The sequence below is a fragment of the Lepisosteus platostomus genome, unplaced genomic scaffold, assembly GCF_059453375.1.
Source record: "Lepisosteus platostomus isolate fLepPlt1 unplaced genomic scaffold, fLepPlt1.hap1 Scaffold_118_H1, whole genome shotgun sequence".
Classification (NCBI taxonomy): domain Eukaryota; kingdom Metazoa; phylum Chordata; class Actinopteri; order Semionotiformes; family Lepisosteidae; genus Lepisosteus; species Lepisosteus platostomus.
Genome location: NW_028291499.1, coordinates 28,598 through 53,546, shown reverse-complemented (window position 1 = coordinate 53,546; position 24,949 = coordinate 28,598). Strand labels below are relative to the sequence as shown.

The following is a 24,949-nucleotide window of genomic DNA, read 5'->3' as shown; positions in this document are numbered from 1 at the left end:
CAACTCAACATTCACTCCTACCCCGAGTGCAGAAAAGACAGCATCCACAGCAACAACAGCTCAGGTCTCTGCACAGGAGCTAAGCTGCCCTCATCTCCTCTGCTCTGCGGCTCCTGCGGAGTGGAGTCCTGCCTGGAGCCGTGTTTGCAGGCGGCGGCTCCCCGCGCCCTGTCTGGGCGTCGTGTCCAAGAGCTCCTGGGAGGAAGAGAGAGCCCTCCCACTCGGGGGCTTTTCCACGGTCTGTGTGAGGAGGGGCGGGTGTGTCCAGTAGCTTATCGAGCGGAAGCCTGGGGCGGCGGAGAGCTGTGATCGTGCAGACCTTGAGGTGTCACCTCTTTGTCTGCTTTCCCGCCCCCCCTCCGCCCAAGCTCTGCTCCAAAGTAGCCCGGCAACCCCTCACACCTGCACGTGTCACAACCTAAGGTGCGGTCATGAGACACCCATGGGGTGTCGTTCTGTTCTTGCTAATTGTTTCCTGCCCGTCGCAGGAAGGAGTCCATGCGAGGAAGATGCGCTGGACAGAGCTCAGAGGGCGCAGCTGGGTGGCTTTTCTTCTGAGTGACGTTCCTGCAACACTCTCCCGCTACTCTTGGTGCGCTCATGCCACAACACAGGAAGGCTGGAGCAGGTGGCTGTAGGTTTTGCGCACTGCCGAAATAGCTCAGTTGGGAGAGCGTTAGACTGAAGGTCTAAAGGTCCCTGGTTCGATCCCGGGTTTCGGCATTTTGTTTCATCGCGCCCTTTGTTCCTCTCTCCAGCGCCACCTGCCTAAAGTGACGCGTCCCTTTCTCAGCCCGAAACGCAAGCGAGACACCAGCAGCAGTCCCTACAGGTTTCCGTAGTATAGCGGCTATCACGTTCGCCTAACACGCGAAAGGTCCCCGGTTCGAGACCGGGCGACAACAGCCTCGTTTTGCACGCTCCTGTACTTCACAGAGGTCTTGAGCGACCGGTCATTTGTTCCCAATGTATTTCCGGTGCCTTCGTGCACTCTTGTACCAAACGCATGTTCCTTCTGTACGCGGAGCCGATCATTTGCAATTGGGCTGTGCCGACAGACCAGGTCGAGCTCTGTCGGCTCAAAAGCAGCGCAGGACCTGCAAGAACAACAGAAAGATTAGCATCCAGCGGGGGCCTCTTAGTGAGCCCAAGAGCTCATCAAGAATCGGCTCCAGCAACAGGGCTGGGCGCATTGTTCCATTCTCCGCCCACTCTCGGTGTAAACAAGTCCCTCCTGGTCTCTGCTTGAAATGCACTTTCCTGCGTTTGCTTTGGTGTAACTGGCTTCCCCTGCATGGGCGAATGTGAAGAAGATCCTTAGTAAGTCATTGAAGAAAACCGAGAAGAGGTCGGAGTGGCCTCTGTCGTTCATCAACGATCCAGTCAGGCAGTACTCCTCTGTAAAGCGCCGTTCGTTCACGTCGATTGGCTTTTTTTGCCTTCATTCGTGCGAGTAGTAAAAGCAGACGCCCCTATTCTGCCGTGACCCGGATTCGAACCGGGGTTGTTGCGGCCACAACGCAAAGTACTGACCACTATACGATCACAGCGAGTTACCGAGACACACGCGGCAGGGTGGAAAGGGCTGTGCTCTCTTCGTGTGACATAATTCGGAAAAGTCCTGACGTTGCATTTCAACTGAGCCCCAGTATACATCGACCCTTCGACACTCTGAGTGACAACTCTCTTGCGTGTTTTCTCATATTTATGTAGTTTGCTTGCATGATGCCGGGAACAGCATGGTTGTTCGCTGCCATATTGTCTAGCGGTTAGGGTTCCTGGTTTTCACCCAGGCGGTTCGACTCGGTTTTGCCTCCTGCTTTCCAAAAGATCAGCACCGTGTACGAAAGAGCCGCATTAAAACTACTCGAACGTGCAAAACGTGCGAGAAGAGGGGGCGCTTGTTTCCAACCGAAACTTCTCGCGTGTGAGACGAGCTGATCATCGCTGTGGGAGGGTTACTCTGGTAGACAGGGCTGACCTTCGGCAATAGGATTTATAGTCTCCAAGATGATATTTGCACTTTCTGGAGAGGCGATTTTCTCCACTTCAGTAGCCCGATTTCGTCGATTGCGTGGAGAGGGCTGTAGAATGTGGCGCCGCCTTTCCTGCTCCGTCCATGACAGGCGTGCTGGTCTCTGGAGAGAGAGCACGGTCCATCAGCTCACTCCAATAAAGGCACTGGAAGCAGCTAAATCGCATTGGCGAAGCTCAGCGCTGGGCCGCTGGGCACGTCTTACCACCGTTTCCGTAGTGTCGTGGTTATCACGTTCGCCTCACACGCGAAAGGTCCCCGGTTCGAAACCGGGCGGGAACAGACATCTTTTGTCGCCAGGCACAAAAGGGGATTGGGGATTCGCCTAGCGCTGTGATCGAACAGACCCACTGGACCCACCTCTTAGTGTGGCGGGATCTGCACAGTGCATGTCACAGCGCATCCTGCTTTCACTTCAAGGCGCGTCCTGATGTACCCCAGTCTCCCGCGTGACAGGTGGGGACAGGTGACAGGTCCTATACTAACGAGGAAGACATCGCTCTCGCCAACCCCCGGCATCGTGTCCCGACCCAGCATGCTGGAAGCCGACGCGTGCTGTGATTCCTTTACGGAGCAGAAATGACAACCGAGGAGCCGAGAGATCATTTCAGCATTTCGCGTCTGAACGGAAAACACAAACGACCAACTCGGAATGACTTGCCTTTGACGCTTCTCAAAGCGTTCTTTGTGCATCGAACAGACCCACTCACCTCTTAGTGTGGCGGGATCTGCACAGTGCATGTCGCAGCGCTTCCTGCTTTCACTTCAATGTGCTTCCTGATGTCGAGTCGACTGCCGTGCGGAGGCTCTGAAAGCGAGAGCAATGAAAAGGTGCACGACGCTGTGAAAGAAAACAGAGAAGTGAAAGGCAGTCATTTCTCTAAGGAGGTGAAAGAAAAGCTACTCCCCGTCGGGGAATCGAACCCCGGTCTCCCGCGTGACAGGCGGGGATACTTGCCACTATACTAACGAGGAAGACATCGCTCTCTCCAACCCCCGGCATCGTGTCCCGACCCAGCATGATGGAAGCCGACGCGTGCTGTGATCCCTTTACGGAGCAGAAATGACAACCGAGGAGCCGAGAGATCATGTCAGCATTTCGCGTCTGAACGGAAAACACAAACGACCAACTCGGAATGACTTGCCTTTGACGCTTTTCAAAGTGTTCTTTGTGCACGACGACTGCGCCGCCTAGCAGATACAAAGGGGTTGTATAACTTTGAACTAGCAAATGGAAGAGGGCTAAGCCCCCTCTCTTTTAGCCCAGGTTCGATCTGTCTCCCAGAATCACCAGGGCGCACACACACACACACCCGTGCCGTTGAAGTGCTCTGCTTCATTTCTAAGGGCAACTCAACATTCACTCCTACCCCGAGTGCAGAAAAGACAGCATCCACAGCAACAACAGCTCAGGTCTCTGCACAGGAGCTAAGCTGCCCTCATCTCCTCTGCTCTGCGGCTCCTGCGGAGTGGAGTCCTGCCTGGAGCCGTGTTTGCAGGCGGCGGCTCCCCGCGCCCTGTCTGGGCGTCATGTCCAAGAGCTCCTGGGAGGAAGAGAGAGCCCTCCCACTCGGGGGCTTTTCCACGGTCTGTGTGAGGAGGGGCGGGTGTGTCCAGTAGCTTATCGAGCGGAAGCCTGGGGCGGCGGAGAGCTGTGATCGTGCAGACCTTGAGGTGTCACCTCTTTGTCTGCTTTCCCGCCCCCCCTCCGCCCAAGCTCTGCTCCAGAGTAGCCCGGCAACCCCTCACACCTGCACGTGTCACAACCTAAGGTGCGGTCATGAGACACCCATGGGGTGTCGTTCTGTTCTTGCTAATTGTTTCCTGCCCGTCGCAGGCAGGAGTCCATGCGAGGAAGATGCGCTGGACAGAGCTCAGAGGGCGCAGCTGGGTGGCTTTCCTTCTGAGTGACGTTCCTGCAACACTCTCCCGCTACTCTTGGTGCGCTCATGCCACAACACAGGAAGGCTGGAGCAGGTGGCTGTAGGCTTTGCGCACTGCCGAAATAGCTCAGTTGGGAGAGCGTTAGACTGAAGATCTAAAGGTCCCTGGTTCGATCCCGGGTTTCGGCATTTTGTTTCATCGCGCCCTTTGTTCCTCTCTCCAGCGCCACCTGCCTAAAGTGACGCGTCCCTTTCTCAGCCCGAAACGCAAGCGAGACACCAGCAGCAGTCCCTACAGGTTTCCGTAGTGTAGCGGCTATCACGTTCGCCTAACACGCGAAAGGTCCCCGGTTCGAGACCGGGCGGCAACAGCCTCGTTTTGCACGCTCCTGTACTTCACAGAGGTCTTGAGCGACCGGTCATTTGTTCCCAATGTATTTCCGGTGCCTTCGTGCACTCTTGTACCAAACGCACGTTCCTTCTGTACGCGGAGCCGATCATTTGCAATTGGGCTGTGCCGACAGACCAGGTCGAGCTCTGTCGGCTCAAAAGCAGCGCAGGACCTGCAAGAACAACAGAAAGATTAGCATCCATCGGGGGCCTCTTAGTGAGCCCAAGAGCTCATCAAGAATCGGCTCCAGCAACAGGGCTGGGCGCATTGTTCCATTCTCCGCCCACTCTCGGTGTAAACAAGTCCCTCCTGGTCTCTGCTTGAAATGCACTTTCCTGCGTTTGCTTTGGTGTAACTGGCTTCCCCTGCATGGGCGAATGTGAAGAAGATCCTTAGTAAGTCATTGAAGAAAACCGAGAAGAGGTCGGAGTGGCCTCTGTCGTTCATCAACGATCCAGTCAGGCAGTACTCCTCTGTAAAGCGCCGTTCGTTCACATCGATTGGCTTTTTTTTGCCTTCATTCGTGCGAGTAGTAAAAGCAGACGCCCCTATTCTGTCGTGACCCGGATTCGAACCGGGGTTGTTGCGGCCACAACGCAAAGTACTGACCACTATACGATCACAGCGAGTTACCGAGACACACGCGGCAGGGCGGAAAGGGCTGTGCTCTCTTCGTGTGACATAATTCGGAAAAGTCCTGACGTTGCATTTCAACTGAGCCCCAGTATACATCGACCCTTCGACACTCTGAGTGACAACTCTCTTGCGTGTTTTCTCATATTTATGTAGTTTGCTTGCATGATGCCGGGAACAGCATGGTTGTTCGCTGCCATATTGTCTAGCGGTTAGGGTTCCTGGTTTTCACCCAGGCGGTTCGACTCGGTTTTGCCTCCTGCTTTCCAAAAGATCAGCACCGTGTACGAAAGAGCCGCATTAAAACTACTCGAACGTGCAAAACGTGCGAGAAGAGGGGGCGCTTGTTTCCAACCGAAACTTCTCGCGTGTGAGACGAGCTGATCATCGCTGTGGGAGGGTTACTCTGGTAGACAGGGCTGACCTTCGGCAATAGGATTTATAGTCTCCAAGATGATATTTGCACTTTCTGGAGAGGCGATTTTCTCCACTTCAGTAGCCCGATTTCGTCGATTGCGTGGAGAGGGCTGTAGAATGTGGCGCCGCCTTTCCTGCTCCGTCCATGACAGGCGTGCTGGTCTCTGGAGAGAGAGCACGGTCCATCAGCGCACTCCAATAAAGGCACTGGAAGCAGCTGAATCGCATTGGCGAAGCTCAGCGCTGGGCCGCTGGGCACGTCTTACCACCGTTTCCGTAGTGTAGTGCTTATCACGTTCGCCTCACACGCGAAAGGTCCACCGGAGTAAAGTTAGCTTGAAGTTCGAAAACGATTTTGGCACGCCTGTAGCGTTTACACGAAACCTCTTAGAATCGCGAGAATACTTGCTTTGTGTATAAAATACATTGTGAATGCTTTCTCAGCCTTTACTTTTTCGTTTATATGACATTTTTTTGACCAATCACGAATATTATTTTTTCCATATCTTCGCAACGGAAGCACAGAACGCCTTCAAACCAAATACATTTTAAAGACCACGACATGTGGATGTTTCCACAGCCTCTACATCAAAGTATCAGTGAGCTAATTATCTTTTTTTAAACCTCCGGTTTTTCATCGATGCGTAATTACGCACTAACTGGAACCTGGGGGACCGCTGTATACACAAGATCACAACGCGAGAAATACTGTTCAATACGGCTTCATGCGAAAAACCCGTATATGACTATAGGCAACAGAATAGTGCAGTCTCCAATTACTCAGACTGTAAGCACGCGAATAAAGCTTTGTCTGAATTCTGAAACCCTTTCTTTACGTCCTGTTTTCATTCAGGTAAGGGTCAACTATATGCACAATACTACTGACAGCAGGAAGATTAAAATATTCTTTACTCAGCAGCTTATTAAAAACAGCTCCCATGATGTTCAAACCGATTTTTTACACAGAACACTGACACAGCTTTGCGTTCTGAATCTCTTTTTCTCGTGCGTTTATTTAATGTGGCACAATGCACTGGGATAGGGGTATTCTGTTCACAAACCAATAGCATTTAAACCACAGCACCCACAATGCTGCAAGTAAGTGTTTTGCACACTAAGCAGAGAGCGATGTCTTCCTCGTTAGTATAGTGGCGAGTATCCCCACCTGTCACGCGGGAGACCGGGTTACATCAGGACGTGCATTGAAGTGAAAGCAGGATGCGCTGCGACATCCACTGTGCAGATCCCGCCACACTAAGAGGTGAGTGGGTCTTTTCGATCACAGCGCTAGGCGAATCCCCAAACAGTGTGCGTGGCAACAAACGAAACAGGCCTGTTTCAGCCCGGTTTCGATCCGGGGAAATCGGGCCCAGTAGTGGCGGGATCTGTACAGTGCATGTCGCAGCGCTTCAATGTGCTTCCTGATGTCCTACCCCGAGAACAGAAAAGACAGCATCCACAGCAACAACAGCTCAGGTCTCTGCACAGGAGCTAAGCTGCCCCCATCTCCTCTGCTCTGCGGCTCCTGCGGAGTGGAGTCCTGCCTGGAGCCGTGTTTGCAGGCGGCAGCTCCCCCCCCCCCTGTCTGTGGGTCGTGTCCAAGAGCTCCTGGGAGGAAGAGAGAGCCCTCCCACTCGGGGGCTTTTCCACGGTCTGTGTGAGGAGGGGCGGGTGTGTCCAGTAGCTTATCGAGCGGAAGCCTGGGGCGTCGGAGAGCTGTGATCGTGCAGACCTTGAGGTGTCACCTCTTTGTCTGCTTTCCCGCCCCCCCTCCGCCCAAGCTCTGCTCCAAAGTAGCCCGGCAACCCCTCACACCTGCACGTGTCACAACCTAAGGTGCGGTCATGAGACACCCATGGGGTGTCGTTCTGTTCTTGCTAATTGTTTCCTGCCCGTCGCAGGCAGGAGTCCATGCGAGGAAGATGCGCTGGACAGAGCTCAGAGGGCGCACCTGGGTGGCTTTCCTTCTGAGTGACGTTCCTGCAACACTCTCCCGCTCCTCTTGGTGCGCTCATGCCGCAACACAGGAAGGCTGGAGCAGGTGGGTGTGGAGAGTGTTAGACTGAAGATTTAAAGGTCCCTGGTTCGATCCCGGGTTTCAGCGTTTTGTTTCATGGAGCCCTCTGTTCCTCTCTGCAGCACCCCCTTCCTAAAGTGACGCTTCCCTTTCTCGTTTCAGCGTTTTGTTTCATGGAGCCCTCTGTTCCTCTCTGCAGCACCCCCTTCCTAAAGTGACGCTGAAACCTGAAAAGTCCCCGGTTCGAGACTGGGCGGAAACAGCATCGTTTTGCACGCTCCTGTACTTCACAGAGGTCTTGAGCGACCGGTCATTTGTTGCCAATGTATTTCCGGTGCCTTCATGCACTCTTGTACCAAACGCACGTTCCTTCTGTACACGGAGCAGATCATTCGCAATTGGGCTGTGCCGACAGACCAGGACGAGCTCTGTCGGCTCAAAAGCAGCGCAGGACCTGCAAGAACAACAGAAAGATTAGCATCCAGTGGGGGCCTCTTAGTGAGCCCAAGAGCTCATCAAGAATCGGCTCCAGCAACAGGGCTGGGCGCATTGTTCCATTCTCCGCCCACTCTCGGTGTAAACAAGTCCCTCCTGGTCTCTGCTTGAAATGCACTTTCATGCGTTTGCTTTGGTGTACCTGGCTTCCCCTGCATGGTCGAATGTGAAGAAGATCCTTAGTAAGTCATTGAAGAAAACCGAGAAGAGGTCGGAGTGGCCTCTGTTGTTCATCAACGATCCAGTCAGGCAGTACTCCTCTGTAAAGTGCCGTTCGTTCACATCGATTGGCTTTTTTTTTGCCTTAATTAGTGCAAGTAGTAAAAGCAGAAACCCCTTTAGCCTGTCAGCACCCGGAGTTTTCCCCTTCTGAAGCTCTCCATAGCCTCTCAGCTCTTCTACTGTCAAATCCCCCTCAAGTACTTCCCTATCTTCTTCACTCAAAACATTTTCTAGCTTTGAGGTAAAAAAATGAATTTCTTCATCCTTTACCTCTGTAGAGTTGTACAGTCTTGAGTAGAAGTGTCACGCCCTCTGCAGCCAGAGGGCGGTATTCTCTGTCCTGTCCCTAGTTTCTGGTCTGCTGTCCTTCCTGTCCCTCTCTTTCCCTTGGGCTAAATATTTCAGGGTCTTGCACTCTGTCCTCGCTCAGCACTGACGTTCGGATGTCCTGAGACCCGCCTAGCACCAGGGCGCACAGGTTTCTATACGGCATTCCTGAACTCTTTGCACTAATGAGCCTGGGCCTTTTTCCCGTCTCGCCGCTACGCATATGGGTCTTTTTCCGCCCTCCTGCTCCCCACGGTTAGTCCCCTTGGACGTCCGTGACAAGAAGGCCTCGATGCAGGAGAGGATAGCACTCAGCTCTGTACTCTCTCTTCCCTCCTCATCAACTACACTTTCCATGACAGACTTGGAGCCTACCACTTTCCTGAAAAAGAAGCAAGTACACTTCTCATTTTCTTCCGAGAACTGCACTCAGCTTCTTAACAGCACTCCTCGACTACTTTCTTCCGCTATGCTCCGGATGTCCTTTTTTAAAAGGGTGATATCCTCGAGCACATCCAAGCCACTGTCTCGTGTAGAGACGCTGCAGCTGCCTCTGTTTCCTGGCTAGCACTCCTCTCCGTCTGGCAGCAGCCTTCCTTCCCTCAGCCATGAAAAAGGCCCTTGTCCTCACCTTCACCTCCTCCCACCACTCTCCTACTGACCCGTACAGACACTGCAAGGACAGCCACTGTGATAGTTTCTCCTTGTAGCGGGATACTACCCCCTCGTTCTCTAGCAGCTTTGTGTTGAGTTTCCAGAGGCCTGGGCCAAAGACAGTCCCGCCCTGGAGTTCCACTCTACACCCTAAAGCCTGATGATCTGAGAAGAAGACAGGCTGAAGAGCGACCCCAAAAACTTTCACTCTCTCTGAGACAAAGCAATAGTCAATTCTGGAGCTGCTATTCCTCCCTGACCATGTATATCCTGCTGTTGTGGGATATATACATCTATATGTGTCTGAGAGTTTAAAGTCTTGAACTAAGTTTTGCAGGGCCAGTGAGCTGGAATCCAATTTTATCGGGCTTTTGGCTAAGATCAAGTTCAAGTGGCATGCCCGTAGTTCCTGTCTTTCCAAAGTTCTAGAAGGTGATCGAAGATCCTGAAGAGTGCTTGAGCTGGTATCGCCCTAGGTTGAGACTAGGGGGTTAAGGCCAAGCAGCAGCTGAGCTGGGTGGGATCCGGCAGCAACGTTCTCTCTCTCTGCTCTCTCCTCTCCCCTCCCCCTTTCTCTTGCTCCGCCTCCTTGGCCTCTTGGCTGGGAGTAGGTACTCGTGGCCTGCCCCCGGTGCTTGCTTTCTTCCTCGAGACTCGGAAGCGCTATACGCTCCCTCTCCCTCTCTCTCTCTCTGCCTCCTTGGCCTCTTGGCTGGGAATAGATACTCGTGGCCTGCCCGTGGTGCTTACTTTCTTCCTCGAGACTCGGAAGCACTATCCGCTCCCTCTCTCTCTCCTCCTGCGCCTGCACCTAGCTGGGCTTTGCCCACAAGGGCAAAGGCCAGGGCTCCCTTGCTGCTCCTTTAGGAGGGCAGCTAAACCCTCCTCTCCACAGGACCTTGCTCTCTCTCTTTCTCTCCTTTTTTCTTTTTTCTCCTTTCCAGATGGCAGACAAGAAGACACTGATCCGGTTCCACTGGACTAAGAAAACAGAGACGATGCCAACTGTGAAATCCTTTTTCATTACCTTCCTGAGAAGGATCCTGCAGTTGGTGGCCGGAGATCTCTACTGCCTGCAAGACAACAAGGCAGAGAGATGCATGGAGGCCTACATGGCCACGGACGCCTCATATGAAAAGGCAACGAAAATGATCAGAGAAAAAGGTAAGCATCCCGGTTTCTCTAATTTCAGGCCTGAGCCTATGAGGAAGACAAACCAGAGGACCATCACAGTCCTCACATACAACCCTTACGTACCAATGGAACTGGTAACACCTCCCCCGCAGAGAACCGAAACTGCCGAGGCCACACCCCCAGCCGCACCAGTGCCACAAGATGGCCGCCAGGACGACGGACAAAATGGCTGACCGGAGGAAGGGCCCTCATAACTCCCAGCAAGAAGGGAAAGAGAAAGCGGGAGAAGAGATGCAGGGCAGATCCACCTTCGGAAGGACAAAAGAAAAGAGTGGTAAGGGAGAACCGTTTCCTCGTCCTAGAGGAAACGGAACTTTCTTCCCCCGAGGCCCAGGAACAACCGGAGGAGGCAGCCCAGGAAAAGGAAACCCTCCCCTCCGAGGCCCAAAGATGACAGGAAGTGACAGCCCAGGAAACAGAACCCCCCTCCCCCGAGTCCCATGGACAACAGGAGGAGGCATCCCAGGAAGAGGTAACCCCCTCCCCCGAGGCCCAGGGACAACAGGAAGAGGCAGCCCAGGAAGTCGGAACCCCCTCCCCCGATGCCCAGGAACAACAGAAAGAGGCAGACCAGGAAGTGGAGCCCCCCTCCCCCGAGGCTCAGGAACAACAGGAAGAGGCAGCCCAGGAAGTGGAGCCCCCCTCACCCAAGGCCCAGTAGCAACTGCAGGTCCCCGAAACTCCTGGAGAAAGGAAAGAAAAAAGCCTTCCCGAAGCGGTGGCGGAGAATTTCCTCGAGGAAGATGAGGATTACTTTGAAGCCGCCCTGGAGCCGGGACTGATGGTAGGGCTGGACCTGTCCAGCATGTTTACCTTTCAGTCCCCAGCGAGACCTGGAGGGAGCCCAGCATATTCCCCCCAGCACCCAAAGAGAGGAGTTACATCTAGGCTAAACAGTGCCCAGATGTAGACTCCCAAGTTTTCCACTGTAAGCACAAAGAGAGGAGGTTCAACTTTCACTTGTTTAATCATGATTGTGAAACTTATCTTTCTAACAACTAACGTGAGAGGGCTAAGAGACCCGGTGAAAAGACGGGGAGGCTTTCATGATCTGGCCTCAAAGTCTTTCTCAGTTTGTTTCTTACAGGAGGTCCACCTGAAGGATGAAAGCGACAAGCTGACATTCTCCAGGGAATGGACGAAGGGAGAATCATGCTGGAGCGTAGGAGGGGTCCACTCTTCCGGAGTGGGAATCCTCCTTGGAAACCCAGAAATGACGCTGGTTTCCTCCTTCTCGGTGGTGCAGGGCCGGATCCTGGTCGCAGACATCGACTGGAGGGGGCAGAAGTTGAGAGCAATTAACGTCTATGCTCCGACGGAACCCTCTATCCGGAAGGAAGTGTTTGCTGACCTGGCCAGCTGCTGCACCACCAACAGACAGGTGGTGCTTGGCGGGGACTTCAACGTCGACCGGGAGAAGGGGAGCGATGCTAGCTCGGCAGAGCTGGAGTCGCTACTCAAGCAGTTCTCCCTGGTAGACGGTTTCAGACGGTGCCGCCCTAACGACGCCAGAACGACATGGAAAAACTCCCGGGGAGTGTGCAGCCGCCTGGACTACATCTTTCTGCACACGACCTGCTCCCTGGAGTCGGCGACGGTGTCCCCGGAGTGGTATTCCAGCCACGAGCGCTTGACGGTGATGGCTAACACCAACCTGCCGGCATTCAGTCGTGGGTACTGGAAGCTGAACCGGGAGATACTGGAGGAAGACGACTTCAAGGCACTGTTCCGTAAAGACTACACAAGCTGGGTCGATCTGAGAAACGGCTACAGCTCCATGGTGGAATGGTGGGAGTCGGTGAAGGACAGGACCCGAACCCTGGCGCAAATGTACTGCAGATGGAAGGCGGCCAGGGAGAGGAAGGAAGCTACACGACTCCAGAGACAACTAGAGGAGGAGTACAGCTCGGCTAACGGGGGAGGAGCCTTCAATTCAGCCCGGGCACGGGACCTGAAGGAGAGGCTCCGCAAACTCAATCAGGTCCGAGGAGCCCAGAAAAAGAGGGTGATCCACGGCCTGAGACGAGGAGATGGAGAGGAAGTGCTGGACGAGAGCGACAAGGTAGAAGCGGCCACCGCTTTCTACACGGAGCTCTTTTCAGAAAAGCAGACGGAGGTGGAGGCAGGCGATGCTTTTCTGGAGGAGCTGAAGGCACGAGTACCGGAGGAGGTGAGGGAGGACTTGGAGGGTCCGATCGCGGCCGAGGAGCTGAAGGCGGCGCTCTTGTCCATGGAGAATAGCAAGGTGCCGGGGCCGGATGGACTCCCAAAGGAACTCTGGGACACCCTGGCGGCAGATCTGGTGGAAGTGGCGCAGGAGATCTTCCGCCGGGGGAGACACCATGAGGGAGGGCATCATCTACCTGCTCTTCAAGAGCCCTTAGCAGAGACGGTGAGACGGGACCCTGTCATCGACGGCCTGGAGATACCGGGAGGCGCGGGGGAAACCCTGAAGATCTCCCAGTTCGCTGACGACATGATGCTGATCCTGAGGTCGGACAGGGGGTTGAGGAGGGCCCTGCAGGTCATGGAGCAATACTCCAGAGCCTCGGGGTCGAAACTCAACCGCCGAAAGAGAAAACTGAAGTTCTTCGGGCCCTGGAAGCACAGGACGACAGCGCCGGAGGGTCTCAAGCTCTGCACGGAGCCCCTCAAAATACTGGGGGTTTCCTTCCAGAGCCAGGACAACGAGACCAACAACTGGACCAAGAGGATCGCCAAGGTGAACGCGAAGCTGGGTCTGTGGAAAACGCGGTAGCTGTCCTACACAGGGAAAGTGATGGTGTTGAAAGCAGACATCCTGCTGGCTTTGGTTTACCTGGCGGTGGTGTACCCGCTGCCGGCCAGACTCAGACGAGCGCTGCAAGGGATGATCTTCGGCTTTGTCTGGGGCGGCAAGTACGAGTACATCACGAGAAACCGGATGTGTCAGCTGGTCGAGGAAGGGGGTCGAGATGTCCCACATTTCCCCCTGAAACTCGACTGCATCTTCTACTGCAACCGCTGTCGGGCGCTGCGGGAGCCCATCGGACCTCAGGAGGAGGACGAAGCGCCTAGTCGCCAAATGGGGCTTCCCCACGGCGAGGGAGCGCTGGAAAGGACTTTGGGCCCTATACAGGGATTAAAGGACAATAGCGAGTGGTAGGTTTGGAGGGACTCTCTTAATTGCGCAAATCCGCCTCCCCTTGCAAAGATTGATAACGGACAATCAATCTCCGTTACGCCGTTGTTTTTTATTACATGGAGTGTTAATATGTGTGAGATGTTCCTTTTGAGATGTTTTTTTTGCGGAATAAAGTATATTTTGTAGAACAAAAAAAATCTTATGACATGGTTTACAAGTTATCTGTTGAACTACATTCTAATAGGTGTGGTCACAGTCCAGGTCATTTGTTTACATTTTTGTTTCTGCAGCAACTGTTAGATGAAATGTGCTAATATGTAACCTAACTCCAGTGTGAATAACTAGAAGAGGGGAGCAGCTCCATTCCAGACCAAGGGAGCTTTGAGATTGGCTGGGCCAGATCTCTCATTTGCATATCTGATTTGGAAATACAACACTAAACCCCCTTCTTGCATGGATTTAACTTGCACCCAAGAGTCCCCTACTGTGTATTGCTACTTATTTTATTATGATAAGTGGTGATTACCAGTTGACAGGTTTTATTTGTTGAATTATAAATGGTTTTGTATTATCATCCTGAATGGCCTGTACTCAAGGTTTGGTAGGGAATGTGTTTTCATTTCATTTACCAAATGGAATTTTTGCTCTTTTAGTATTTGTCTAGAAGGCTTTCAGAAGTCAGGAAGCCCATTTATTTGGTGAAAAAAGATTCTGTATTAATATTAATATTTCTCATACAACATAAATAGGGTCTTTTATGAATAAAAAGATCTTGCACTTGGAAATCTTGATAAAGCTGTGTGCTTCCATACACTCAAGCAGTTTTGATTCCTAATATTTGACCTTAGGTGTGGGAACGGGTCTTTTTTGCAATTTGATTTCCAATTGATCAGCACAGTATAGAAAATAGACCCATAAAGCAACCTCAGCAGTGACAAATGTCACTGGGTCAATTGGGTTTATACGTCAGGGTCCGGTAGTGAAGCTCCTCTCCTGTTTAGCCTCCGAAGCCGTACAGGGTCCGGCCCTGGCGCTTCAGCGCGTACACCACGTCCATGGCGGTGACAGTCTTCCTCTTGGCTTGCTCGGTGTAGGTGACGGCGTCACGGATGACGTTCTCCAGGAACACCTTCAGCACCCCGTGGGTCTCCTCGTAGATCAGCCCGGAGATCCGCTTCACTCCCCCACGGCGAGCCAGGCGGCGGATGGCGGGCTTGGTGATTCCCTGGATGTTGTCACGGAGAACCTTATGGTGACGCTTAGCGCCTCCTTTCCCGAGTCCCTTTCCGCCTTTGCCTCTTCCAGACATCTTCTAGTTATCAGCTGTGAACACGACACACACTGCTCATCTTTGATGTATAATAGACATCTTTCTTTGATGTCTATTATACATCAAAGAAAGATTTTTATAGGTGTAGAAACTAGTAAATAAAGCCAATGATTTGTTTTAGAAATGTATTCTTAAAATATACAATTATTCACACCTTAACAATATGTAGTTCAAAGTATACATTATATACAATATTGTATTCAAATGTCTAATCATTATAAAAAACACAACTAGTAAACTTCAGTTACAAATTCTAGTAACATGGCAATATATATATATATTAATGACAAACACAAACTAATTACATGAACACGCTAATATTTAACTCAAAACCACATTTCGATTCAAATATAAATTTTTAAAATTTACAACTTCTTTATTTCCACGAAAATATTATTAATGTAGCACAAACGCTACTTTCTAATAAAGACAGAAAGAAACTGTTTGTTTTGTGTCTCATGGTGATCCTCCTCTCAAGACTAATGAAATGTTTAATATGATCCCTCGAGAAAAAAAAGGAATCAATTTCCGCCTGGAATGATTGATGCCCCATCAAACATTTTGTAATATCCCTGGAAGTTTATACAGTAGAATCCTGGTTCGTGGCTTAAATTCAAGGTAAATGAGACTAAGGAAACGAGTTGGAAACTTGATGTCGAAGTGGGATTTAAATCACCCATTTCACATTTTACTTCATTGGGCAGTATGTGCCAGAAAGCAATGCCACAGCATTCCTTCGATAGCTCAGTTGGTAGAGCGGAGGACTGTAGCGGAGTCAACAGGGAATCCTTAGGTCGCTGGTTCGATTCCGGCTTGAAGGAAGGTGCTTTTCATGTAATTTAATCAAAGAGTTAAAAACGTTTTATTCAGACATTGATCAAAAGCTCAATAATCGACTAAGCAAAGGCTCCTGTTCCGAATTCAGCCCACGTCTGATTGTCTTGTTTTGGCCAAGATCTGATCTTTGAATTAAGGGACTACACTGTCTGCTTTGTAATTCAAAAATACATACAAATGTCAAGTTTTTTGTAGATATAAAGGTGTTCTCTGTTTTCAAAGGATAGTTACTTAATTGGCATAATGATTTGGTATTGATTTTGTATCGTTGTATTATAAAGTTTGTGCTTTCTGTGTTTTTATCATATTGTGAACTTATTTTTTAAACAAATGCTTACAAAGGCAAACACGGCACACATCTGTTTATACCAGCGGTGAATTGTACATTTTTATTAAGTACAAGCTACTGTGCACTTCTGGGAGTATAACAGGTTCGATATAAAGTGGCAAAAATATAAAAGGGGAAAATACCCCAGACTGCATGTAAAGCCCTCGTTGTGACTGTTTTAGATAAAATGGCGTACTGTGCACGAAATGTTGCAGAAACACAATCTGATATTTTGATACAGGTAGGCCAGCGCTTCCAAAGCACAAAAATTCGTATTCTATATTCTGGTCGCTTGCAGATTAGAATGGCATATGTTTAGCAATAATATTATTTATGGTACCTGAAAGTTTCAGGTTGTTGCACAAAGCTAAGGTATGCGTATACGTGATCTGACAACTGGAATCAATTTCCTGTCGTTAAACTCTGTTTATTTTTAAGTTGAGGCCCAGGATCCAAATCTTCAGTTCTGATTTTTTAAAGTGATATCTTTCCTTCCTGTCGTGGAAGTCACACGATGTGAGCAATTGTTTTTTTTACGTTGCGATCCAAAGAGCCTCAGACGCACAGTCTAACAGTAACCAAACCAGAATGGATTCTGCTGGGAGCCGGGCTGAGCTCATTCTCACTCCCTGTGCTGAAAACAGAATTAGCTCTTCCCCGAACATCGTCTACAGATCACTTGTGCGCTTTTAACCTTCTCGCAGCTACGGGCGAGACTGACGCTCATGATATGAAGGCACCCGCTGGAACACATTCTCTAACTCTCACAATCGCGACAGACTTCGCTTTTTTTAAAAAAAGTAGATATAGCCCTGAAAAAAGCATTAGCTTTATCAGTTTTTACATTAATCTATTTTGAATCAAAGTTTGATTTTTTTTATTGCATTTTACATTATAATAATAATAATTATCATCATCATCATTATTGCTTACACTTATATAGCGCTGTTCTGGATACTCCACTCAATGCGCTTTACAGGTAATGGGGACTCCCCTCCACCACCACCATTCTCCTGAATGATCACAGGACCTCGGTTTTACGTCTCAGCCGAAGGACGGCACCTGTTTACAGTTTAGTGTCCCCGTCATTGTACTGGGGTATTAGGACCCGCATGGACCGCAGGGTATGCACCCAGCGACAGAAACCAGACGTGTGTCGGGCTCGGCTGTGAGCAGGACAATGACGTCACGGGGAAAAAGTAGAGGAAATCAAAACGGTTCTATAAAAGACCTGTGTCAGCTGTTGGTTTGCAGTCTGGACTCTAAATCCTCCGATCCGATTTTAAATCTCTCTAATACCTGAGCGGCTTCTTCCGAGTATTTATTCGTATACTTATTAGTAGTATGAAGGATGTGACAAATTTATGATTTCTTGGAACAAAATGGTTTTAATTTGCATTCGAAATGAAGCGGAATTTTAGCGCGACACACAAACCCTTTGTCTTTTTTAGATAGTGATTTTTAAACAGATATAAATGTAGAAAACGTGTTTTATTTTAGCACTACAATAGCAGGGTCAGTGGCGTAATGAATAACGCGTCAGGACTTCCATCAGAAAATTATACTGTAGGTTGGACTGCCGTCTGGCTTGTTTCGTTTATACCACTTACATTCTTTTATATAAATGAACTCCACCTGAAAGCTATAGAACACACTTTAGGTAAGTTGTCTGCAGCCTCATGCGAATTTCAACAACTTACCCAAAACACTGTACTGTCTGGAGTTCAGCTCCAGCTCTGAACTCAATTGCAATGAAAAACCATGCGTTACAAAACTGGAGAACAGCTGAACTTGTGCTCAGTTCGGTGATGAGGGTTCAGAACTGTCCTTGTTGTAATTAGCACGAACTGCACAGGCTCTGAATCAGACCATGTCAATTAGTCTGATCAGTGTAGGACATGTTAATGTAGAATTATTAATAGGCTTATTAGTTAGTTAGTTAGTTCAGGTTTACCCACCTGAACTAATGTAGAATTATTACTTGGTCTGTCTCTTGTTTGTATATAAATGAATGTCTCTGACAACTTAATGTTAGTTTTACGATGTAGGTCAGGCGTTGACATATGCACGAGTATACGAAATGTCTCACTCCTGATTCAACTCATGCTCTATAGGAGATTGGCGATTCCTCCTGTTTCTCGTACAACCATATCAGAACAGAAGACTGTGTCACCCAGCTGTGATTCAAGATCGACTCGCATCTTTATCCCTTTTTTGTTCGTGATCATTATTTTCTTTAGTTATGATCAATATTGAACTTTTTCGAAATGAAATGACAATAATCAAACATGCTGGCAGATTTTTGAAAAGTATTCGGAATTGACAGGGTGCCCCTTTGGAACAGTCGTCAGAAAATGTGAGAAAATGAAAGTTATGTAAGCTCTCACACAAAGCATTGAAGATTGGAATCTGAGTGTAAAAAAGCTACCCGTCTCCCAATGATAGGCAGGGATACACACCATGACTCAAATAGACTCAGCGAACTTTAACACCTATGATATTACGAGTGCTTTGCACGTGTCGAATTTCAAGAAGGAACTACTACAACAGTTGTGGATATAATTCATTACCACCGGCAAAGTCCAATACCGGCAACTTCTGAAAAAATAATGTTCACTCATGGAATTTGGTCTTTGAACGGCTGGCGGGAAAATTCATTTATACTCCTGTTGCACCCTCAGCTGAAACATGTTAAAATAACAACGCAGATTTGTTGGAGAACCTGACAAGAATTATTGGGTTAGCACTGTATGTATTCTGGTATATTTACTTTAATTTTAATATAAATGAAAACATGCATGCTGTATAATCTATTGTAATTTTAAAATATGTTAGCTGAGGATGCGAGGGGGGCTATTATACCTTGTGAAACACGCAAGGAACTGTAAAAAAGGCTGGTATTTGAAAAAAATTGGCGATCACAAGAAAACCACAATTTATGTGGTATTATCATCAATATCCTTCAAAATCTATGTTCAAATGAAGGATTTAAAGAAACTATGAAAAAAGCAACAGTAATAGCAGAGGATTTTGATTTTTGCTCTTCAAGTCAGTAGATCGACGTAGAGTTGCGCCCCTACAAACAGCACAAAGGATGAAACCCACCTCTTTCGTTATTGCTATGTTTGTGCCGGTGAAAGTAGCATTTGTGCTATTGAAAGCATCTCGGAAGATAAAGTTGCAGTCACTTCCACATGTCATGATATCATCGGACGACAAGAGCTGAAGCCCCCCAGTCCAAGCCAGGAATGTGAGGAAGACAGACATGGAGGAAGGTAGTGTGGCCGAGTGGTCTAAGGCGCTGGATTTAGGCTCCAGTCTCTCTGGGGGCGTGGGTTTGAATCCCACCGCTGCCAAATGTTAGTGTTTTAAGACCTGCAATACGACCAGTAAAAGTGCTTTTTGTTAGGCTGCAGGAGGTGTTTAGAGATAGACTTTCTAAAAGACAGGCTAAACATCAAGGCAGAAAAAATATTTTGTTTTCTCAACAAAAATTCTCTTTGGCATGTTCAGCTTTATGTAGGGAACAACATCTGCCAAGATCACTTTTGAGGCAGTGCACATGATAGTGTACCGGCAAGTACAGTACATTCAATATTGGCTGTGGTGGTGAGCTGCTTTTGTCTGTGAAACTTTTAATTCTTCACGCCGAATCGTTGGCAGGGGTAATAGCTTATCTTTGAACAGAGCGCTCCATCAGAAATACTTTGTTCGTGCTCAAAAGAGATCAGAGGATTAACTTCATGAATTCACATAGCATACCTTACAGGAAAGATTTAAAAGGGGAATTGATTGTGCTACCTGATGTTGTTCCTGTGGTTTCTTTGGATACAAAGGTGAATGTTCTTTGATGTTCTGCTAGAGTATCCACTGGGTGGGTTTTATCGATTAGCTCAGATAGGTCATCAGTGCTCCGTCTCCGGAAAATAATCAGCACTGTTTTTTCCTGTGCTGTCTTTTAAAACATATAAGATCACGAGTTTACAGATTTCTCCAAATAACAACTATACATTTTAACCCAGCGGTTAGCATTCCTTCAATCCAATAGTTTTACTCTAGGTTAAAAGCAGCGCAATATACAGAGAGATGATATTCAAATATTTCAACGTTCTGTTGGATTACCTGTATGGAGATATCGCTCAGAATTCCTAATATGATTTTGAGTTCAGTTTTGCTTTACTACTTTCAGAGTCTTATATTGACCTTGAAGCAGAGAAGTGACATAATCACAAATAGTCTTATTAATATTTCAGTTAAATCTTTTTTTCTGTAGTAACATCAGTTGATATTAATATTAGTCCTGATTTATAATTTTTTGTCATGGTTGATCTTAAATAATTTTGTAATTAGTTTCAGTTTTGAAAAATCATGCAGAGAAGCTACCAAAACTGGTATAGTTCATATAATGATTAATGCAATAGCAGCATTTTGGGTTGAAAACAAAAAGTATATCTTGGTATGAATCCTAACACTTCATAGGTAGCGTTCTAGGACTTCTCGCTTCAGATAAAGTTGTCAATACATCATAGATTTCTACTCAATCAATATCAGCAGTGTTATCACTACCGAACGCTAAATATAGATCCTGGCAATACTTCGTGAGATCTTCGTAAGAAAATCCCAAATACTACGGAAGGAATCAACTTTATATGTTTCTTTGGATCGAGAAGATGATCATTATGAGACTCAAAACATGCCTGTCTTTTCTTTTTTCGAGGACAAATGGATTATTGAGGTGTAAAGATGGGTTCAAAACCAAAATCACCTGCTATCGCTGCTGTTTCTTCAAATCCTTCAACTGATCATCGATATCGAGGAATAATATATAGTTTCTTCAAATCCTTCAACTGATCATCGACATAGAGAAATAATATTATACAATTGTGGTTTTCTGTTAATTGCCAATTTGACTGTAATTACATCTTCGTTTACAGATGTCTTGCATGTATCACAAGGTATAATAGTCGTCGTGCGTCCTCAGTTAAAATGTACGACAAAAGTACAACATTTATGGTTACATCCATATTAAAATGAAGGTAAATATACCAAGATATTAAAATACAATTGTACAGTCCTAACTTAATAATGCCTGTGAAGTTTTCCAACAAATCCGAACTGTAATTTTGAAATATTATAGCTGAGAATGAAAAGAGAGTACAAAGATCAAATTCAATGAGTGAAAATGCACCAGTAGTTCTCTAAACTGAGTTTCTTCCCTGAAATGACTTGCTTGCGAAGCACCAAGCAGCCTTGAACGGATCGCGGAAATCAAATATACAGTACAGATGGATTCAGAGTGTGCTTTCCAACTTTTGTGCAACAATTACCTTTGATAGGGTGGAGTTGTCTTCACAATCTGGGTTAAATAAAAAGGAGTGACGTCAGTGTTAAACAGCTTTCCTTCTTGGAGAACAACGGTTGTGTTCCATATTTCTAATTATTTTGGTTTCAAGATCGCAATTTAGTGTGAAACATAAAAGCTAGCTGGATAAGCTTTATTAATTTCCCTCATGGGATCAATAAAGTATCTACAGCAGTGGTTCTCAAACTTTTTGGACCAAGTACCACCCCTAATCCAACCAAAGCATCCAAGTACCACCTACAAGTCATCATCTCATAGGAACCCCAGAAATAAATATTATAATAATGAACTTTATTTGATATAGCGCCTTTAAAGGTGGCTTCTCAAAGTATTTTACAGAAAAAAAACATTAACAACAACTAATAAAAAAGCACCATTTCAGTGAGAGGGGTGAGCCTATTTAGTTGAGCAAAGGAGATGTGAATTAATTTTTCGAGCCTTGATACAATTCACAACAGAGTCTAACAGATATTAAATCGTCAGGCATTTTCTTGACGGCAAAGGTCTCGCGGTGGATGTTGTAATGCGTACATTAATTTCTGGAGCAACCTCTCTAATTCGTGCAACTGCACCGTTATGTCGGCTTGTCATTGCTCTAGCACTGTCTGTACAAACTCAGACGCATTTTATCAAGTCGAGGCCATTCTCTTCGAAAAATTCATTCAGAAGCTGAAATATGTGCTCTCCTGTAGTTCCTGTTGGTAGCGGTTTACAGAACAGAAAGTCTTCATGGGACATACCCTCAAACTCGTATCTAACGTAAACGAGCAAATTGGCCAAATCGACTACAGACTCATCTAATTGCAGTGAAAAACATCTGCTCATCTTAACGCGCTCTATCAGTGTACTTTTGATATAATCCTTCATTTCAATAATTCTATGAAAGACTGTGTCTTTCAGGGGGAGGGGGGCAGCAGGTCGAGCTGTTTAGCAGCTTTTTCTCCACACATAATACGTGTCAGCTCTTTTGCCAACGGTAAATAAGGTTCTTCAAAAATAGTGTAGCTTACCTGCTTTAGCAATCCGCAAGCTTGCATTTTTCCGCGTTTCTGTTTTTATTTCCGTATTTAAAGTTTTTATTTCATGCGCATGGGAGCGAAACACAGAGACGCTTGGTGTATTTTTCTCAAATTCGAACAGTTCTTAAATATTTTTCTGTTATCACTCTTTCGTGTGCTCACAAGATTGCCTGCGTTCGTAGCACGTATTTCTATGCATTCCTGTGTTTACAATGTTGGCATTGTTCCAAAATCACGCACATTCTCCTTTCTCCCTATTTGCTGGAGATACAATAGCTTTTTTTAAATACAATTGGTCACTTGCATCCGTAGCACGCATTCCTATAGAGTGGTATAGAATTACAGAGTATCTCTTGTGTCCACTGAAGTATTAGCATGCACTGTATCGTAGTACGTAGGCTGCGTATTCGACACGTATTAAAATACAAAATATGAAAACCCGTCCCGATTTTTCAGTGCACACTACACAGTTCCAGGGTCATTTGGCGTACCACCTGGTGGCACTCCACGTACCACTGCCGGTACGCGTACCACAGTTTGAGAACCACTGATCTACAGTATCTATAAATCTCTTACACGTCATTTACAATGGCTTTTCAACTAATAGCCCGTGCAGGGATCAAACCCTAGCTATTGGTACAGTACGAGTTGCGTAAGGCTCTGTAACGCGCAGATGAGAAACTAACCTCTACTTCTTCATTATATACACAGTGAGCTATATATGCGAGCTTACTGCCTCCTACGGGCTCTGTATTTGATTGCGGTACAAGACCGGCCGTGGAGATAAAGTGAGACGGGTGTGTACATTAAAAGGCTCATAGTGTCCCTGGGAGGGCTCAAACCACCACCCTTTTGGTTAACAACCGAACCACAAAGACTCATGTACAGCTTAACACTTCTCGGTCTCAGTGAAAGTGATACACTCCGTAAAATTTCCAGAGATTCATTTATTTTTAAAGGAAAATCACCAACAGCGGCCGAGATCTACTGGAGTTTTTTCATTCTATACTGCGATTTCTGAAGGGTACTCTGTGAAAATACGAGTTTTGACGAGAAGGGATGGACATATAAGGTCAAAAGGCTTGGGGAATTGAACTTTAAGGTGAAGACTGCGGGTTCAGTAGCAGCAGAACCTGATCAGTATCAGTTGACTCCGATATACTTTGAAAATGAACTTGGGGATTTAGAGTCAGACGTGCTACCGTTGCACCATGGGGTACTTAAGTTAAAAAAATAGGGAAAAAAAATCAGTGTTCCTGGATCTGTAATTGAGAACAACACCTGCACAAGAGCTGCGCAGGAAGAATAAAATGTGGTCTGGGATGAAGAGACTCTCTTCGGAAGAGCGGCGCTCTTCACAGGAGATTTTTTTTTGTGAAGTTGATTTGTCTCCTTTGGGAAATTCAAAGGTGCTGATAGCCGTGGCGCAAAGGTAGCATATCTGACTCCAGATCAGAAGGCTGCATGTTCAAATCACATTGAGGTCTGCTTTTCGTTTTTCAGGTTCTGCTCGTCCTAAACACGGAATTCACACCATGTAGTTGAGTTCTATCTGTACACCACATAGATAATCTAAACAAAATAGAGCCCTACTGGACATACAGTTAGGATCTCACACAGCGAATACCCTTGAACACAAGAGAGAAGGCACAGTTCACATCTGCGAAACATCACATCCGTCTTAAGAGAGAGCTACATCAGAGAATGGAATCCCGGAAGTTTCAAATAACTTCTTTTAATACAGGTTCAAGCAAACCTGAAAGTTAGGGAGTTTCCGGACACTTTTGTTTTATTAAAAAGTGTCTGAAGCCTGAAAATGTAATTTGAAAAAAAAAACCGCTATTGGACATAGCAGGTACTTTTTGTAACGATTTGCTATTTCATGCTGGAAAACAAAGGAAACAGACCCAATGTTTGCTTTTAGGTGCGGTTCATTACATAATAGACATCTATTACTGAGGAGCTTGAATAAAATTTACACGAGCCAGGTAGAAGTCGAACCTACAATCTTATGATTCAAAATCAGATGCGTTATTTATTAAACTGCTGGTATTTCACATAACCGGGATTCCCCCATAGTGTGCTCAGCGTCGCTACTAGTAATATACCGCCCCGTCTAAAATTTCAAAGTGAGAAACATGTGTTTTCCGATTTTTTATGATTTTTAAAATATTATTTCTTTAAATCAGACAAAGGGTTTATGTTTCGCACTGGAATTCCGATTGATTGAGAATTCAAAGAAAGACTGTTTTCTTCCACAACACCGTATAATTATTACATCCACCAGACTCTCCAACTTCTCCAGACCTTGGTGGGTGAGCATTTACTCCGATAAATTAGGTCACGTATCATGTTAAATCACCTCTTCTCAACACAACATTTCCTGGTGCACGTTTTCTCTATGAAAAAAAAGACATTTTTCCCTTGCACGATTTCTCGTTTTTTTATCAAAGCGTACAGAAATAAAAAAGAAGAAGAAATAGTGTTGCAAAAGAACTCTGTCGCCCTTGGGAGATGTCAAACGCATTGGACATGAAAAATGCCGGATAAAAGCCAGTTCTCTTCGTTTCTCAGTGTCGGGGCTGCTACTGTATGTAAAAGAGGCAATTTGCTCTGAGAGCAGGTTCAGCGCTTTCTGAACGCAGATGTCTCAGAGCGGTGTGTCCAAGCGGCTGTAAAAG

The 24,949-nt window shown here is 47.2% G+C and overlaps 1 protein-coding gene and 7 non-coding genes across 8 annotated transcripts; 5 read left to right on the top strand and 3 right to left on the bottom strand.

Moving 5' to 3' along the window:
• The first annotated feature begins 650 nt into the window (after positions 1–650).
• Positions 651–723, top strand: trnaf-gaa (transfer RNA phenylalanine (anticodon GAA)). Its single transcript has one exon. It is a non-coding gene; the product is annotated as a tRNA-Phe (tRNA).
• A 755-nt stretch (positions 724–1,478) lies between these two features.
• trnah-gug (transfer RNA histidin (anticodon GUG)) lies at positions 1,479–1,550 on the bottom strand. Its single transcript has one exon. It is a non-coding gene; the product is annotated as a tRNA-His (tRNA).
• A 1,388-nt stretch (positions 1,551–2,938) lies between these two features.
• trnad-guc (transfer RNA aspartic acid (anticodon GUC)) lies at positions 2,939–3,010 on the bottom strand. Its single transcript has one exon. It is a non-coding gene; the product is annotated as a tRNA-Asp (tRNA).
• A 1,024-nt stretch (positions 3,011–4,034) lies between these two features.
• trnaf-gaa (transfer RNA phenylalanine (anticodon GAA)) lies at positions 4,035–4,107 on the top strand. Its single transcript has one exon. It is a non-coding gene; the product is annotated as a tRNA-Phe (tRNA).
• Positions 4,108–14,025: 9,918 nt separating this feature from the next.
• On the top strand, positions 14,026–14,083 carry LOC148637522 (U7 small nuclear RNA). The gene has a single exon (XR_015931345.1). It is a non-coding gene; the product is annotated as a U7 small nuclear RNA (small nuclear RNA).
• A 306-nt stretch (positions 14,084–14,389) lies between these two features.
• LOC148637521 (histone H4-like) lies at positions 14,390–14,702 on the bottom strand. The gene has a single exon (XM_088623426.1). The coding sequence runs from the start codon at positions 14,699–14,701 to the stop codon at positions 14,390–14,392; it is 312 nt and encodes a 103-aa protein (XP_088479552.1). The 5' UTR covers position 14,702.
• Positions 14,703–15,455: 753 nt separating this feature from the next.
• trnay-gua (transfer RNA tyrosine (anticodon GUA)) lies at positions 15,456–15,543 on the top strand. Its single transcript is given in 2 exon segments — positions 15,456–15,492; positions 15,508–15,543. It is a non-coding gene; the product is annotated as a tRNA-Tyr (tRNA).
• A 3,618-nt stretch (positions 15,544–19,161) lies between these two features.
• trnal-uag (transfer RNA leucine (anticodon UAG)) lies at positions 19,162–19,243 on the top strand. The gene has a single exon. It is a non-coding gene; the product is annotated as a tRNA-Leu (tRNA).
• The last annotated feature ends 5,706 nt before the right edge of the window (positions 19,244–24,949 follow it).

Coding starts and splice junctions, on each gene's coding strand:
- LOC148637521 (XM_088623426.1), bottom strand. CDS start 14,701: ATGTCTGGAAGAGGCAAAGGCGGAAAGGGACTCGGGAAAGGAGGCGCT.